This window comes from Pseudophryne corroboree, chromosome 8, assembly GCF_028390025.1.
Source record: "Pseudophryne corroboree isolate aPseCor3 chromosome 8, aPseCor3.hap2, whole genome shotgun sequence".
In the NCBI taxonomy this organism is placed as follows: Eukaryota; Metazoa; Chordata; class Amphibia; order Anura; family Myobatrachidae; genus Pseudophryne; species Pseudophryne corroboree.
The window spans coordinates 145,710,318-145,727,586 of NC_086451.1; the positions used below are offsets into that span (position 1 = coordinate 145,710,318).

The 17,269-nt window shown below is 44.3% G+C and overlaps 1 protein-coding gene across 2 annotated transcripts in view; it reads right to left on the reverse strand.

Annotated features, from left to right (window-relative positions):
* Positions 1-318: 318 nt before the first annotated feature.
* DNAAF6 (dynein axonemal assembly factor 6) overlaps positions 319-17,269 on the reverse strand; it is a 206,967-nt gene continuing 190,016 nt past the window's right edge. For both annotated transcript variants that reach the window (XM_063936989.1, XM_063936988.1), the window contains 2 exons: positions 2,146-2,231; positions 319-1,517 (listed from right to left, as the gene is read on the reverse strand). In XM_063936989.1, the coding sequence (XP_063793059.1) occupies positions 1,388-1,517; positions 2,146-2,231 (216 nt within the window). In that variant the 3' untranslated portion in view covers positions 319-1,387. The remainder of the gene's footprint in view (positions 1,518-2,145; positions 2,232-17,269) is intronic.

The window sequence follows — 17,269 nt, forward strand, 5'->3', positions numbered from 1 at the left end:
TACTGTATGTAATATCTATATAATATATCTATATATACACATAATATATAATATATATGTCATTATCTCAGTAGCGAACCCAAAAATGTCGGATTTTGAATTTTTGATAAGGGATATTCAACCTGTATATTATATATATATATATATATATATATATATATATATAATACAAAAAAAGAGAAAAGCGCCTCCTAGTTCAATACTTAATATCACCACCCAAATGTGCAGTGCAGAATGAAGGTGGCCTCGTACCAGACAGAAATGACTTAACAGCTTATCTCATATCTTGTACTGATCCATACGACGTCATCGACCACGTGCAGTTTCAAGGGCTTTTATTATGATCCATAAAAAATAATCAAAAAATACATAGTTTAATACAGTTTACACATGGACATAAGTGAAAGCCCGTACATGAAAGAAGAGAAAAGATAGCTTATCTTAGTCACCATCATACAGCAGGAACTATCCAACGCATGTCCTATCCTTCTGACTTCCTCAGGCGCTCGTCTTTTTTTAAGATATTAGAGTGGTGGAGTTGGTGTGCATCCAGACAAGGAGCTTGGCCGTTCCAGAGGAGTGGAATGTCGTATGCCCTAAACATTGTCATTTGGACTCTTTTTGATGCTTATGGTGTATACACTGGCATAGCGATGAAATTGTCTTTATTTATTTCTCTCTCTCTCTCTCTCTCTATATATATATATATATATATATATATATATATATATATAACCTTGTTGTATTTCAAATTATCAATATTGTACATCAGAGAATAGGTTATACAATACAACAGAGGATAAGAAGGTTTACAGTCAGGATGGCTAGCATGCATACCATGTATATATATATATATATATATATATATATATATATGTGTGTAGTACAGTGAATGCAGTGTATTATAATAAATAACGAGTGCTGTAAATACAGTGGGATAATTTAAGGACTGTGGACCCTGTGCTCTGACAAACCAAGGATTTGCACAGGGAGATTCAACCTTTGCCTTTGTCTAAATATCATATTCTATTTATGTGCATACTACATATGACAGATATTCCAAACTGTATATAGCAAACACCATAAGTATGCATCCCGTCAGTTGGACAGCACACATTTCAGAGAAAGACTGATGCATTACAGTATTAAAATAACTGTATACAAATATGCAACACTGATTTGATTCTTATTTCCTTTTTAACTATGACTGGAATACTGGTGAATTAGCAGTGCATTTGCAAAGGTTAAATTCAATATAAGTGAAATGGTAAATTACAGTCAAAAACATTAAACAAAATATTTAACAATATGACATGACATCAATATCTGTAATAAATGCTGACAAAAGTTGTGATCTATAATAGACAACAAATGGATTCCTTCAATCTTATGAAAGGTTGATGAAGTCCAAATCTCTAACCATAGCGAGGGTCACTTCCAGAATTTCTCTGTCCACCATAAATTTAGCTTTTCCATTTTTTTCATTAACTGGATGGGGAAGATGCAATCCCAGCTTACTAAGGAAAGAAGCAAGCAATGGGGTGAGTAGACTTACAGTAGTTGTCTTCTATTACTATTATGTGGCAATACACTGCTATCCCATATTCTCATTGACTAAACAATTGAGAGGCTCAGTGGAAAAGAGGCATATGCCACGAGCAGACTTACAGTAGTTGTCAATTACTATTATGTGGCAATACACTGCTATCCCATATTCTCATTGACTAAACAATTGAGAGGCTCAGTGGAAAAGAGGCATATGCCACGAGCAGACTTACAGAAGTTGTCAATTACTATTATGTGGCAATACACTGCTATCCAATATTCTAATTAACTAAACAATCGAGGGGCTCAGTGGAAAAGAGGCATATGCCACAAAATACTTTTTTTACTTTTCAACTAGATGTCAAAAAATATAATTCCAGGGATTTGTATTTTGCTGCTGGGAAGAAACAGACACGTCACTATGTTAGAAGTTAGAAGAGTAGACACTAGATGGCAGAAGCTACTTGATGGCAGCAAAAATTCTAAATCCATGTAGATGTGGCATGTATAAACTAGGATTGACACTCATGTTGTACAGTTTTTTTCTATCAGAGTGTGCACGTGTTCATGAAGGAAGCATCATTTCCATGGACTACTTACAATTTTGGAGTGCGGAGGTCAAGGAACTTTTTCCTAATATCAAGTGACACATCAGTACTCTTTGTGTTGGGGAGCTGGATTCGGACCTGAGATAAAATAACTGGTAAACTATCAGTATTTCAAAAACAAACATTTCTAAAGAAAGTTAAGTGGAAAACAATAGGCTAGTAACATACAAGACAATGGACTGGTAACATACAGTATGTGAACTAGTGAACGAAAGTAAGAAATTCTAGACTTAGGGGGTAATTCAGAGCACGTCGCAGCAGCAAATGTATTAGTAGTTGGGCAGAACCATGTGCACTCTAGGTGTGGCAGATATAACATTTGCAGAGAGAGAGTTAGGTTTGGGTGGGTTATTTTGTTTCTGTGCAGGGTAAATACTGGCTGCTTTATTTTTACACTGCAATTTAGATTTCAGTTTGAACACACCGCACCCAAATCTCACTCTCTCTGCACATGTTATATCTGCCCCCCCCCCCTTCCTGCACATAAACAAAATAACCCACCCAAATCTAACTCTGTCTGCAAATGTTATATCTACCACACCTGCAGTGCACATGGTCTTGCCCAACTCTTAATAAATTTGCTGCTACAATCAGGTCTGAATTACTCCCCATATGCAATTACACAGAACATTGAAGCTAAGGGTTGGTCTATGGCTACGCAGACTGTCCACAGCAATAGAGACTCAGACACCATGTATTTGCATGTCCGAACGTGCAGCCATCAGAGGATACACGCCTGAAAACGGCCATGACACGCCTAAGTTTTCCCAATCACTCCTCTTAAGCTCCCCGTTAACATCTCCAAATGGCCACTTCTCGTCAGTCACACTGTGCCAAACTTTTCAGTGTGAGCAGGATCGCAGCCCCACCGTCACACGTGCGCACTGCGAACACAGCATCAGTGCAGTTTGCCCATAATCACCATTGCATACAAACATTAATTTATATTTGGGATGCAGTTAAGTTGCCGGCTGTCGGGATCCCGACGGTCAGGATGCCAACGCCAGAATCCCAACAGCTGTCAATGTCGACAGCCGGAATCCCGGCGTCCAGGGGCTATTCCCACTTATGGATGTCCACAACATTAGGGCTGTGCTACCAACCCTTAATCTAAAGGATTTTTCCAAAGGGACCTTCTCCTCCAGCGGCGCAAAAGCGGTAATGTAAGCATTGGAACTGTGCCATCAGCTCCAACAAATATCAATTTCCACACCAATTGTTGTCCAGTCAATACTAAAAGGAACGGACATTATTGATCAAAAAGATCAGTCGGTGAATGTGTTCAATTTAATTAGTGGTTTATTTTTAGTGTTTTAATAAATTGTGGTATATTTATCTTTCATTCAATCAATCCATCTTTTTATTTATTGTTATCTACACACTAGCGCTGCTATTTTCTATTGTTTTAAATGCTTTTCTGGTTTCACAGGACTGACTAATCCTGTGTTTTAAGCAGCAGCTTTAGAACAGTGACCCAGTCTGCGCCCGAGCTCTTTACCTTGGTAATTTGTTTCCAGTGACAACATGGCCTAAACCGGAATGCACATCTCAGCTCAGGACGTTTCTCAGTCTAGTGGGTTATTATCACAGGTTTATACGTGATTTTGCAACCAGAAAAGCCCCACTGACTGAGTGTTTAAAGAAGGTTATCTGGTCTTGCACGGCTGAAGTGACATGGCAATAGTTAAGGCAGGCTGTTTTGCAGGCACCAGGCTTTAGGAAACAGTTTGTGTTGCAAACTGATGCTTCTGGAACACGGTTGGGTGCAGTTTTGTCCCAAGTGGTAGATGGTGAAGAAAAGACCATTTTATATTTAAGCTAGAAACTGTTACCCATGGAACGCAAGTAATCCATGGTAGAACAAGAGTGCTTGGCAATTATATGGGCAGTAGAGTCCCTAAGGTATTACTTGTTGGGGAGAGAATTCTGACTAGTAATAGATCATACACCCCTATAGTGGATGCACACAAAGAGGTGAATGTTCGGGTGATCCACTGGTTTTTGGCTCTACAGCCATTCAAATTTGAGCTGCAACATTGTCCTTGGAAGCTCCACCTCAATGCAGATGCCCTCTCATGGAAAATTATAACTACCGATCCTTCAGTCAACCCTATGGTGAAGCTAGGGGAAGAGGATAAGGAGGGGCTCTGGAAGGAAGTGGAGAAGAGATGTCTTCCCAGATGCGTGACAGGGATAAAGGTGGGCGAAGTAGAATTGTCGACTGAAGAATTGGTAGCTTCACCAGGTTGGTTGAAGCTAAGGGGGAATCCAGAATTGTTGCCTGAAGAATCAGTAACTTCACCAGGTTGGTTGAAGCTAAGGGGAAAGCCAGGTATTCAGTTTGATCAAGTCTAAGCAACAGCAAGCATGATTTCAGACACCTGTCAGCTTGCTTTAAAATTGTTTCTGACACAAGTGACAGTGTTCCTGATGGTGAACTAGTCACCCAGGTGATAGACCAGTGGGGTGGCTACTGTTAGAGGGGTCCTGGATCAATGGTATCTGGAGAATTTACACTTTGTATGCTAAAGAACTGCTGTGAACTATTCTGTAACCTGTGACTTGCTGGTAAATGCCTACGTTCAGTTGTGAATTTCCTACCTGTGGAAAATAAATCTGCAGTGTGTAACTGTATAGTTGTAATGAAAGCTCCCTTCATGTGCTTACTGAATCCCTGGTTCATATATAGATAGTCCAATAATACAACCAAAACATGTAAATAATAAATAATATGAACTTTCAGGTGCTGCGACTAATGTTTAGACCTCAATCTTTAAATATAAATTATTTACTTCACGGAGATCATCAAATTGAACAATCCATATTAAAGCCCATACACACTTGACGATGTACATGATCATTTGTCGTTGAAGCATCCAAGCTGGACAGCTAATTTAAATAATGGGCTGGAAACAGGGCTGGCATAGATGGCTGTAGCATGCACACTGGGCTGGCATAAACAGTGGTGAGTGGGCAGGACCTCTGGAGGGGATAAATAACCTCAGTCATTTTAAAATCTTTGCATTTATGCTCTGTGGCTAGTTTGGTTTATACCAACTGAACGCTCTCACGTTGCTATTTTGCTGTACTTTGTTTTTGGCTTGCCATGTAACAAAGTGTGCCTACTTCTCTATTTTGTGATGGATCCCTTTTGTTACAAAGTGATGATAGCATATGCTGGAGTCGCATTGTTAGCTGAGAGGGAGAGGTTGCAGAAACGGAGAAGGCTTCGCTCTTGCTGGTCGAAGCAGTGGCTTCTGCGGAGGGATTCGCTCTCTCACATGGTGCTTCTTTCTGAGATCCGTGAGAACAACCTGGACGACTTCCGAAACTTCTTGCGCATTGATGATGCCACGTTCATGGAGTTGTTGAGTCTGGTGAGGCCTAAAATCCAAAGGAAAGGCTTATCGCAACCCTTCGATTCCTGGTGACTGGCAGGTCTTTGCAGGACTTGAAATTCGGGCCTGTCATCTCACCGCAGGCTTTGGGGGTCATAATTTCAGAGACCTGCAAAGCTACATACTCTGTCCTTAGGCAGCAGTACTTTAAGGTAAGAACATTTTACTATATGTTTGCCCCTCAAACCTAATTTGCTGCTCCCCTTTATAAGGTTCTGGCTGCTACCCCCCTGAATGTATTCCTGCAGGCCACCTTTTTTCCCTCCAAATGTCTGTGTGTTTTTTTCCCCTCCTTCTTGGGTATATGCTGTGTAAATCATTTGTATAGCCCACAATTGTAATATACTGTACCCCATTGTGTTTGTCCCTTTTTATAGCTGATCTTTGCCCCTCAAATTTAATTTGCTGCTCCCCTCTATAAGGTTCTGGCTGCTACCCACCTGTGTACTCCCCCCCCCCCCCCCCCCCCATATAATATACTGTCATACTCAAGACTGCTATAGCCTGTTGCATTTTACTGAAACACCCTACTCATTGAGCTATTTGTCCCTGGGCAAAAACTGATAGCTTTTTGATGTTATTTAAAATGTAAAAATATTAAAATATTGTAATTGTGCAGTTCTATGTAGTGTACAGCCACACATCCAATAGCCACTCACTACATAGAACTGCACAACTGCAAAGCTGCTCATGGTTACACAAGGAACAAGCTGAGACGCAAACAGTCTACATTAGCTAGTTTATTACATTTAGCAACCTTTTTATGCAAGGAGAAATAGCTCAATGAATAGGTTGTCTGACTGCAATGTCACAGGCAATGGGTTAGAATCCTGGGTATGTCTGCATGTATGTCGAATATATGTCAAGGACTAAATTCATGTATATATATATATTTTTGGTATTTTTTCTGCATTTTATGAAACCTTATCCTCAAAGAGGACTAACAACAGAGAGGAGAGGTATACAATATCATCTATCAAGGGAACGCAGGACAGGGGAGAATACCTTTGGTATTCTAAGTAATAGGTTCCGTATTTTCCACACTGCAATAAACCTGAGAGTAGATAAAATGAATTAGGTGGTGTTAGCATGTTGCGCCCTGCACAATCTACTTAGGAAAAAGAACATGCCACCACGTAACCCAGCACAGCCAGAGCCTATAGAAATTGTGAGCAATACCTGTTTCACACCTGTATGTAGACCAGAAGCTACAGTAGTGAACCCTGCAGATGCGAAAAGGGTCAGGGAAGAATACATGGCCTATTTCAATGGAGATGGGGCAGTGGCTTGGCAGGATGAAATTATATAATAAAGGCCAGATTCAAAACTTTAATTCTTCTTTTACACCGGGTGTTATTGTACTGGTATTAATTATTAACTTTTGAAATTTATTCCAATCATTTTTCACATTTGAAAATGTGTGTTTTATTATTCAATAAAATTACTTTTAGATATTTTCATCTACTGCTTTGCATGTGTCATTGGTTGGCTTATAACATGGTAGTTTTAACAAGCATTTAACATTGCATGTGTTGGGATTTATTGCTGTCGGTCGGGATGAAGGCTGTTAAAATACTGACAGCAGCATCCCACCTGCCTGAATTTCAGCAGTGAAGCCAGCGCAGAGTCCACCTGCAGACTCACTGCGCATGAAACACTGCGTGTATTGTGGCTTCCTGTGCTCAACACAGGATGAACACATCCTCGGATAGGGGTCATTCCATGTCAGTTTACCAAGTGTAATTTAAAGAATACCCACACATACTACACTTAGCTCAGGCACCATGTTGTCCTAATAGAAAATGTACCACTGCACCCATAAAATCCTCATTTATACCCCTAGATGCCCCACTCCAACACCCCCACACCATCACACTGTAGCCCTAGACATGGCGCAAAATTAACACTCAACGCTTTGTCTAATTTTTTTATTTTTTTTATAAAGTAAAATAAATATATTTCTTGACTGGATCTAAACAGCATACCAGGCCGCTGATTCAGTTGGGTCAAGAAAAAAAAAATTCTGAACAGTGACCAACAAAACAACGCAAGAGGTTACAAGTCTCAACATCCAGTAACAGAGTCCAAACGAAGTTCAAGAACATCACTGTGGCACTTTTTCCCACTCATGGTCAACCTGGAACCCAAAAGGTCCGCACAGAACAATTTCTGAGGTCCTAAAAAACGTAAATTAAAAAAGGAGAGTATGGTAAGAACTTACCTTTCTTAAATCTCTTTCTGCTAGGTACACTGAATTCCACAGGAAATAACATCGGGGTGTAGAGTTGGATCTTGATCAGAGTCACCAACAGGCTAAAGCTTTGACTGTTCCCAGGATGCCTTGCACCGCCTCCTCTATAACTCTATAACTGTTTTGTTAACAGTCCAATGCAGTAGCAGGTAAAAGAGATGATAACAGTTAGTAGCCACAGCGAACCACATTCTCACGACAGGAGAAGATACCAGCGGCTAATGCCATACAAACCCAAAGAAGCTAAGTGCGCCAGGGTGGGCGACCTGCGGAATCCAGTGTACCTCAAAGAAAGAGATTTAACAAAGGTAAGTTACCATAAATCTCCTTTTTTGCAGCCGGGTACATTGTATTCCACGGGGAATAACATCGGGGATGTCCTAAAGCAGTTCCTCATGGGAAGGGACGCACTGTAGCGGGCACAAGAACCTGGCATCCAAAGGAAGCATCCTGGGAGGCGGAAGTATCAAAGGCATAGAACCTAATGAACGTGTTCACTAAGGACTACGCAGCCGCCTTGCACAATTGTTCTAGGGACGCGCCACGGCGGGCCGTCCAAGAAGGTCCAACAGACCGAGTAGAATAGTAGCAGAAGCTGGAAGTCCAGCCTGTACATAAGCTTGTGCAATCACCATTCAAATCCATCTGGCCAAAATCTGCTTACTCGCAGGCCAGCCACGTTTATGAAAACCAAAAAGGACAAAGAGTGAATTAGATCTCCGAAGGGAGGCAGTTCTCTTCACATAGATACGGAGAGCCCGTACCACATACAAAGACCACTCTTTGGAAGACAAATCAGGAGAGATAAAGGCCGGAATCACAATCTCTTGGTTAAGGTGGAAAGATGACATCACCTTAGGTAGATAACCAGGGTGAGTTCTAAGAACCGCACGGTCATTGTGAAAAATCAGAAAGGGAGACCTACAGGATAAGGCACTCAGGTCTGAAACCAGTCTAGCAGAGGCAATAGCCAGCAAAAACAAAACCTTAAGCGTAAGCCATTTAAGGTCCACAGACTCAAGAGGTTCAAACGGAGATTCTTGTAGGGCGTCCAGAACAAACGACAAATCCCAAGGAGCCACAGGAGGAACATAGGGAGGTTAAATCCGCAAAACACCCTGAGTGAAGGTATGAACGTCAGGCAGAGTCGCAATTTTTCTCTGAAACCACACCGACAAGGCTGAAACATGAACCTTGAGGGAGGCCAGACGAAGGCTTGAGTCCAGGCCCTGTTGCAGAAACGCCAGTAGTTTGGCAGTACTGACCTTGTATGCATCAAAATTCTTAGCTGCACACCAGGTGAAGCAAGAATTCCAGACCCAATAATGAATCCGAGACGAAGCCGGTTTACGGGCTTTCAACATAGTTTGAATGACCGCCTCAGAAAAACCTTTAGCCCTCAGAACTGAAGCTTCAAGAGCCAAGCCGTCAAAACCAGCCGAGCAAAATCCTGGTGAACACAGGGGCCCTGAATGAGGAGGTCTGGGCATTGAGGAAGTAGCAGAGGACGCTCTATCAAGAGACCCTGTAGGTCTGAGAACCAAAGCCGTCTGGGCCACACTGGAGCGATCAGAAGCAGTATTCCTCCTTCTTGCTTGAACTTCCTTATTACCGTGGGCAGGAGTGACACCGGAGGGAACACGTACGGCAGCCGAAAGTTCCATGGAATTGCCAGTGTGTCCACAAACGCTGCTTGAGGATCCCTTGTCCTTGATCCGAAGACCGGAACCTTCTGATTGTGTCGAGACACCATCAGGTCTACATCTGGTAGGCCCCACTTGTCCACTAGGAGTTGAAATACTTCTGGATGAAGGCTCCACTCTCCGGAGTGTACGTCCTGACGACTAAGAAAGTCCGCTTCCTAGTTGAGGACTCCCGGAATGAACACTGCCGATATGGATGGCAGATGGTGTTCTGCCCATTGAATCTTTGACACTTCCAACATTGCCATGCGGCTTTGAGTGCCGCCTTGATGATTTATATACGCCACCATGGTGGCGTTGTCCGACTGTACTTGAACAGACCTGTTCTGTACCAGATGCAGGGCCAGTTTCAAAGCATTGAACACTGCCCGCAATTCCAGAATATTTATCGGGAGGAGAGATTCCTCCATGGTCCACCGACCCTGAAGAGAGTGTTGCTCTAATACCGTGCCCCAACCCCGCAGACTGGCATCCATCGTTAGGAGGACCCAGTTGGATATCCAGAAGGGACGACCCTTGCTCAATTGTTGGTCCTGTAGCAACCAGCTCAGTGACAGACGAACTTCCGAAGTCAAGGAAATCATGTGAGACCTGATCCGGTGGGGCAGGCGTCCCACTTGGCAAGGATTAGCTTCTGCAGAGTGCGAGAGTGCAATTGAGCTTACTCTACCATGTCGAAAGCCGACACCATGAGGCCTAGTACTTGCATCGCCGAGTGTATCAACACTCGCAGACGAGAAAGGAAGCATCTTATCCTGTCCTGAAGTTTCAGGACCTTCTATTGGGACAAGAACAACCGTTGGTTGTGTGTGTCCAACAACAACCCCAGGTGCACCATGCTCTGAGCAGGGACCAGGGAGGATTTCTTCCAGTTGATGAGCCACCCGTGGGCTTGCAGGAATTGGACCGTCAGTTCCAGATGACAGAGGAGAACCTCTGGGGAGTTCGCCAGGATCAACAAGTCGTCCAGATACGGCAGGATCCTGATACCCTGACGGCGGAGCAGAGCCGTCATAACTGCCATGACCTTGGTGAAGATTCGCGGAGCCGTGGTCAGTCCAAAAGGCAAGGCCTGGAATTGATAATGTAGGTTGCCAATAGCAAACTGCAGGTATTGCTGATGTGATATGGCAATAGGTATATGTAGGTAAGCATCCTGTATGTCCAGGGATACCATATAGTCCATGGGCTCCAAGGCTAGAACAATAGAGCAAAGAGTTTCCATACGGAACTTGGAAACCTTCACAAACTTGAAAAAAATATGTAAGAATTCAGAGGACACAATGCTGGGTGCGTGCAAACAACAGCAGCCGATCTGCGGTGTTCGCACCCACACAGCCGTGGCCCCAAGAATAATTCAGGCGCAAAAAAGAACACTATGTATATTTAAATACACAGAGAACACTAGAAATTCTTGTAAACATTTATAATTGTGATGACCACCTATAACCAATCATATGCAGCTCCCAGTATAGTAATCTGAAAGAGGTTTACCACAAAAATAGAATCTATAGTGAAAGAGAGCGCTTAGCAATTGGAAATTTTATTATATATACACAATATTAAAAAATTAAATCATAAAACATTCCTTATAAAAGCACCCTTAATATAGTACCAGTATAGCCGGCAAATTACATCAATTAATAACAATATATCTTATGACAAATTATTTGTATAGCTGCCAAATTGTACTTAGTCCACCAATATTTTTGTAGGACAATGCCGTGCTCCACCTCTTAGTGAGCCTTGTACTTATTTTCACTAGTGGGCCTAGACAGTCTCTAGATAAAAGATAAATAGTATCCAAACTCCTCTAGACTCAGTACATAGCAGGAATAGTTGCACACACAGGTGGAAGAACTTGTACTCCAGTATTCACATAGCAAGTGTCCGGGTAATGACTACCTGTTCCCAGTGCAATACAGAGAGCGGTGTTCCGTGTGAGATATCAGTCGGGGAGCGACACAGTGTAGCAATGAGGGAGAGCGTTGTCCGGTGGTGGGCAGCGTTTCCAAGGTCAAACTGGTATAGAAGTCGGGTGAGGATCCTGATACCCTGACGGCGGAGCAGAGCCGTCATAACCTTGGTCAGTCCAAAAGGCAAGGCCTGGAATTGATAATGTAGGTTGCCAATAGCAAACCGCAGGTATTGCTGATGTGATATGGCAATAGGTATATGTAGGTAATCATCCTGTATGTCCAGGGATACCATATATTCCATGGGCTCCAAGGCCAGAAGAATAGAGCGAAGAGTTTCCATACGGAACTTGGAAACCTTCACATACTTGATCAGAGACTTGAGGTTGAGAATGGGCCGGGAGGAACCATTCGGTTTCGAAATTGGGAACAGCGTTGAATAGTACCTCCTGCCTCTCTGAGCCAGAGGCACCGGCACTACCACTCGTGTGTCCAGGAGGGATTGTACCACCAAATGTAGAGTTTTGCTTTCAACGGATCCGAAGGGATATTTGTCGAGCAAAACTGGCGAGGAGGACGCTTCTTGAAAGAGATGGCGTAACCGTGGATGACGACTTCCCTTACCCAGGCGTCTGAAGTGGTCTGTAACCATACCTGGGCAAACCGTAGAAGTCGGCTCCCACCCTGGGATCCCCCAGAGGGAGGCCCGCCCCGTCATGCAGCAGGCTTGTCTGGTTTGGAAGCAGGCTACCGGGCAGCCCAGGAACGTTTAGGTTTGGGCTTAGAGGTTTTGGAAGTACGAGCCTATTTCGGGTATGCCTGACCCTTTTCTTTACTTGGAGGTCGAAAGGAACGAAAGGTGGTACTCTTAGCCTTCTAAATCGAAGGATTAGTACTCGACAGACATGCAGTTTTAGCAGACGCTAAGTCAGCAACAATCTTGTTCAGATCTTCCCCAAACAGGATGTCTCCCTTAAAAGGGATAACCTCCAAAGTCTTTTAGAGTCCAGATCCACAGACCAGGACCGCAACCGCAGAATCCGGAGAGCCAGAATGGACATAGTAGATGCTTTGGCCGCCAGGACACTGGCATCAGAGGCCACCTCCTGAATATAATGAGAGGCTGTGATAATATATGAAAGACACTGTCTGGCATTATCAGACAAATTAGAAGGTAGCTCCGCTTCAACTTCTTGAACCCAGGCTTCAATAGCCTTTGCAGCCCAAGAAGCCGCTATAGTACAGCACCTGCAAGAGTGTAAATAGACTTCAAGAAACCCTCCAGACGCTTATCTGTCGGTTCCTTCAGAGAAGTGACGGTAGTGGCAGAGTAGAGGACACCACCAGATGCGCGACTTGCGAGTCCACCGGCGGCGGCAGCGTTTTTACTTAACTCTGCAGCGAGGGGACAGGGAGAATTTCCTTCCTGGATACTCCCACGATTCCGGAATTATGTCAACTAAATGGTCAGAATGTGGCAGAACTCATTTAGTAACCTTCTGACGTTTGAAGTTATCAGGTTTTTTAGACTATCTGGAGGTTCAGCTTCATCATCAATTTGAAGAATCAGTTTGATAGCCTACAAGAGGTCAGGAACATCCACCTGTGAAATATATTACCCATCAGAAGCATCTGCATCAGTGTCTGAGGGATCAATGTATACACCTTCTTTATCGGATTAAGTATTTTTAACATGTGTGGATTGTGAGGAAGAAATGGCCCCTTAAATTACCCTTTGGTCCTAGTAGGACGAAGGTTAGGTTTTTGTTTAACCAAAGACTGATTTAATTGCTGTAACTGAGTCGAGAGAGCATCCGCCCATGGCGGATTTACGTCAGGGACAATATATGATTGTAATGGCACAGGAGGTTCCACAGGGGGTGTAAGTCTCGTTACTAGCGTTGTCAGTAAATTAAAAAAAGCAGCCCTAAGTGGATATTGGTGTGCTACCCGTGCTGCAGACTGACTGAGGGGTACAGATCCCTCGGTACCTGGACCCTCAGCTGGAATATTTTCCTCACGAGCATCCGTGGGGTCAGCACTGCATGACGCAGGATCAGCCACGGATCTCCCGCCCTGCGTAGCAGACATTATGTGGGAATGTAGCCTTAGGGTGTAACAGTACAATATAGCCAGACACAGTACCTGACAAAAACCCCTCTGTGCAGTGTGACTGCAACTGCAGAGCACAAACAGAGGATTTAAGTGGTATATGGTGATTGAAATACACAGAGAAAAATACCAAGGTACAGTAGTATATCCTGTGAAACACTCTCTCTATATATATAGGACCCTGACGCACTTAGCCCCCACAGGGTACAGAATATAGGGATAGCAATATGTGTGAGATACACGGAATAGGAACCACACAACAGTTATAGGCACACACAGTCACATGTACAATGCAGTAATTATTACAAACAACAATAAAACTGCACTGGACTAGCAATACTAAGTAAAGCTATGTATGTATACAGATATAACAATGCATAGTAAATACTGGATGTATATCACAGGATACTTGTACTGAAATATCCCTGTAGTTATGTACTTTTTCTTAACTAACACTGTCTAAACGACATGTAGAATACTTAAGTGTCCTGTAAAAGCACAGCGCTGATGAGTCAGGCGGCTTTACAGAGGAGACAATGCCCAGCAGTCCCAGGATCAGCGCAGCTCTGTGTAATGGCACCCAAACGCTGACAGGGAGTGAGGGAGAGAGATGCAGCTCCAGGGCGGGAACATTTGCAGTAAATGGCTCCTGGGACTGGGGGAGGGGCTACAGGTCAGAGCCTTATTTCCTCTGCTGGACTTCACCACCGGGTACTGTGGGGCCTATACTAAACGGATTTTAGTAAATCCGACCTGTGCCCCTTGCCCTGGTGGATATAGTGGGGTCCCTGCACAGCCACAGAGTACACGCTAGCGGCGCGGACTGTCTCCAGAGACCGCCCCGGATCACGATTTCGGCAGGTCCAGCCCGGGGGACCCTCTTACCGCCTCCCTGAACTTGCGGCCACGCGATCCCGGAGAGCAGCGGCGGGTGTGTGCCTGATGAAGCCGGAGTCTCTCCGCTGTAAGTACCCGGCAACCAGGGCGCAGGAGTATACAGCGCCACTGGGGGAGGTGAGGGAGCCACAGCACGCTATGTCAAACTGACATATAGCACTTCTAAGTGCCTGTGCTGCGGCCCTTGAAGTCTTCTTTGTTCAGAAAAACTGAGCTCCAGTGCCTGGAGGCGGGGTTATAGAGGAGGTGGTGCAAGGCAACCTGGGAACAGTCAAAGCTTTAGCCTGTTGGTGCCTCGGATCAACATCCAACTCTACACCCCAATGTTATTCCCTTACAGTGTACCCCGCTGCAGAAATCACATATTAAAAAAAAAAAGGATCATCTTGGAGAGTAGCCTGTGCACTCATCCAAACAGAATGGGTAGCACTCGAGACATTGTGAATGGTGGAAAGAGGTGGAGGGGCCCGTGAAAAAGTATGGCAGGGTGGCTGATGCGGAGGAGTATTTGGTGGTGGGGGATGCGACGGATAGGAAACGTTAGTCATCGTGACTGGGAGATGACCCAACGCAATCTATGTGATGGCAGTATGAGGCACTCAGGCAATTGGCCATTTTGTGCACATACTAGCACATCATATACAATGCTTTCGAAACGCTGTCGCTGGGAAGGGTCCAGCGACTGCATTTCACAGGCAATATTCATCCCAAAAATCATTGTTCATCCGGGGGCCTCTGAAGAATCTCCTCCGAACGGTTCAGAAATTGATGTGTGCGTGCCTCTCCAGAACTGGAAGTCCGCGGTCCCAACCGACATCTCCTGGTTGGTGGCTGAGATGGCTGAGGTGGCACGTGTTCAACCTCATTGACTTCCAGCTCTGCTTGCTCAGTGATGGGAGGGTTGCCTTCAGTCTCCAAGGGTGTAAGCTGTAATTGAACCAAAGAATTTGTACCATTAACAGCTTTCTTTAAAAGAAACGGGAAAAAAACCCCAGGGGCAATGGACAAATAAAAGCAGTGAAAAGAAAGAAAAAAAAAATGGTGTAGGGTGTGTTTACCATATATACTGTATATCTACTTACCAGCTCCTCACTGCCCACTTGCTCCTCCTCAACTCCCTCGGACGACTCCGGCATGGCTGAGCACACCGACTCCATCCTGGGTTCTTGTTCCAGGGTGAACATGAACAGGCTGTAGTACCAAAGTGATGGTCTGCGAACTTCATCAGACCCTGCACCGGAACATTGAGACTCTTGTTTAACGCTCTTGTGTTCTTTGAGGAACACTGTCCTCTTCACATATATCTTCAAAGTCCGCACTACATCCAAGGACTTTGAGGTAATCGAGGTGTCAGTAGCCACTGGCATCACAATGGGTTGGTTGATAAGAAAAACCGACACAACCTTTGGAAGAATTTGCTGACGTGTTCTGAGTTCAGCTCTATCTTTATGGAAAATCAAATAGGGGCTCTTGTGCGACAATGCCCCTAATTCAGACACACGTCTTGCAGATGCCAATGCCAACAGTGTGACTGCCTTCCAAGTAAGAAACTTTACGTCCACCTCCCATAAAGGTTCGAACCAATCCAATTGCAGGAACTGCAGCACCACATTAAGATCCCAAGGTGTCGTAGGAGGCACAAAAAGTGCACTCCCCCGACAAGAATGTCTGAACTTCAGGGAGAGCAGCCAAGTGTTTCTGGAAGAAAATGGACAAGGTCGAAATCTGGACCTAGATGGAGCCTAAGCATAGGCCCACATCCACAAACGGCTCGCAGAAAGAGGAGAAAATGTCCCAGTTGAAACTCCACCATAGGAAACTTCTTGGATTCACACCAAGACACATACTTTTTCCAAATCCGATGATAATGCTGAGACGTTATCCCCTTCCTAGCTTGGATCAGAGTAGGCAAGACCTTGTTCGGAATGCCCTTCAGAGCTAAGATCCAGCGTTCACCTCCATGCCATCAAGCGTAGCCGCGGTAAGTCTTGATAGGCGTACGGCCCCTGTAGTAGAAGGTCCTCGCGAAGAGGAAGAGGCCTGGGATCCTCCAGCAGTAATGCCAGAAGATCCGCGTACCAAGCCCTTCTTGGCCAGTCCGGAGCAATGAGGAACACTTGTTCTTTGTAGTAGTTTGAGAATCCTTGGGATGAGTGGAAGTGTCACTAGATCTAAACATTGCTCATTCATGGCCAGAAACCTCGTTGACCAGAGCCCGCCAATGAGATATATTGGGTAAGTCAGGGGAGAACCATTTTCTGGCTAATAAGACTTTTGCAAGAGTGGTGTTAAGCATAGTACATAACGATATATGACCAGAGAATGCGTCTCTTCAAGGTCTAATCCGAACAGATACAATCTAGAGTTCATTACTGGCAATGATGGTTCTGTAAGGACAATATCATTCCAAACTGCAGCCCAAAATGGTGCCAACCTTGGGCATGACCATAATAGGTTCCAAAAGTCAGCACCCTCCCCATTGCACTTCGGGCAGCAGGTATCAGAGCGAAGATGTGCACTATACAACATTACTGGGGTACGATATGTTCTATGTAAGGTATAAAAATAAACCTGCTGATACCGAACACACGGGGTAGTATAACGAATGGATCCCAAAATCTGTATCCATTGTTCATTGAAGAGATCGCCAATATTACCTTCCCATTTAAGTTTCAAGGGGTCAGATGAGAATTAACCTGCACATTCAATGCGGAATAAATCAGAGATATGTGTCCCCTGGACCCCAACGAAAGGAGCAGTTTCCTGACTGGAGACACTGATATAGTTAAGGGGGCAGTACCCAGCTGCGCCTGCAGTGCATGACGCACCTGGAGGTAGT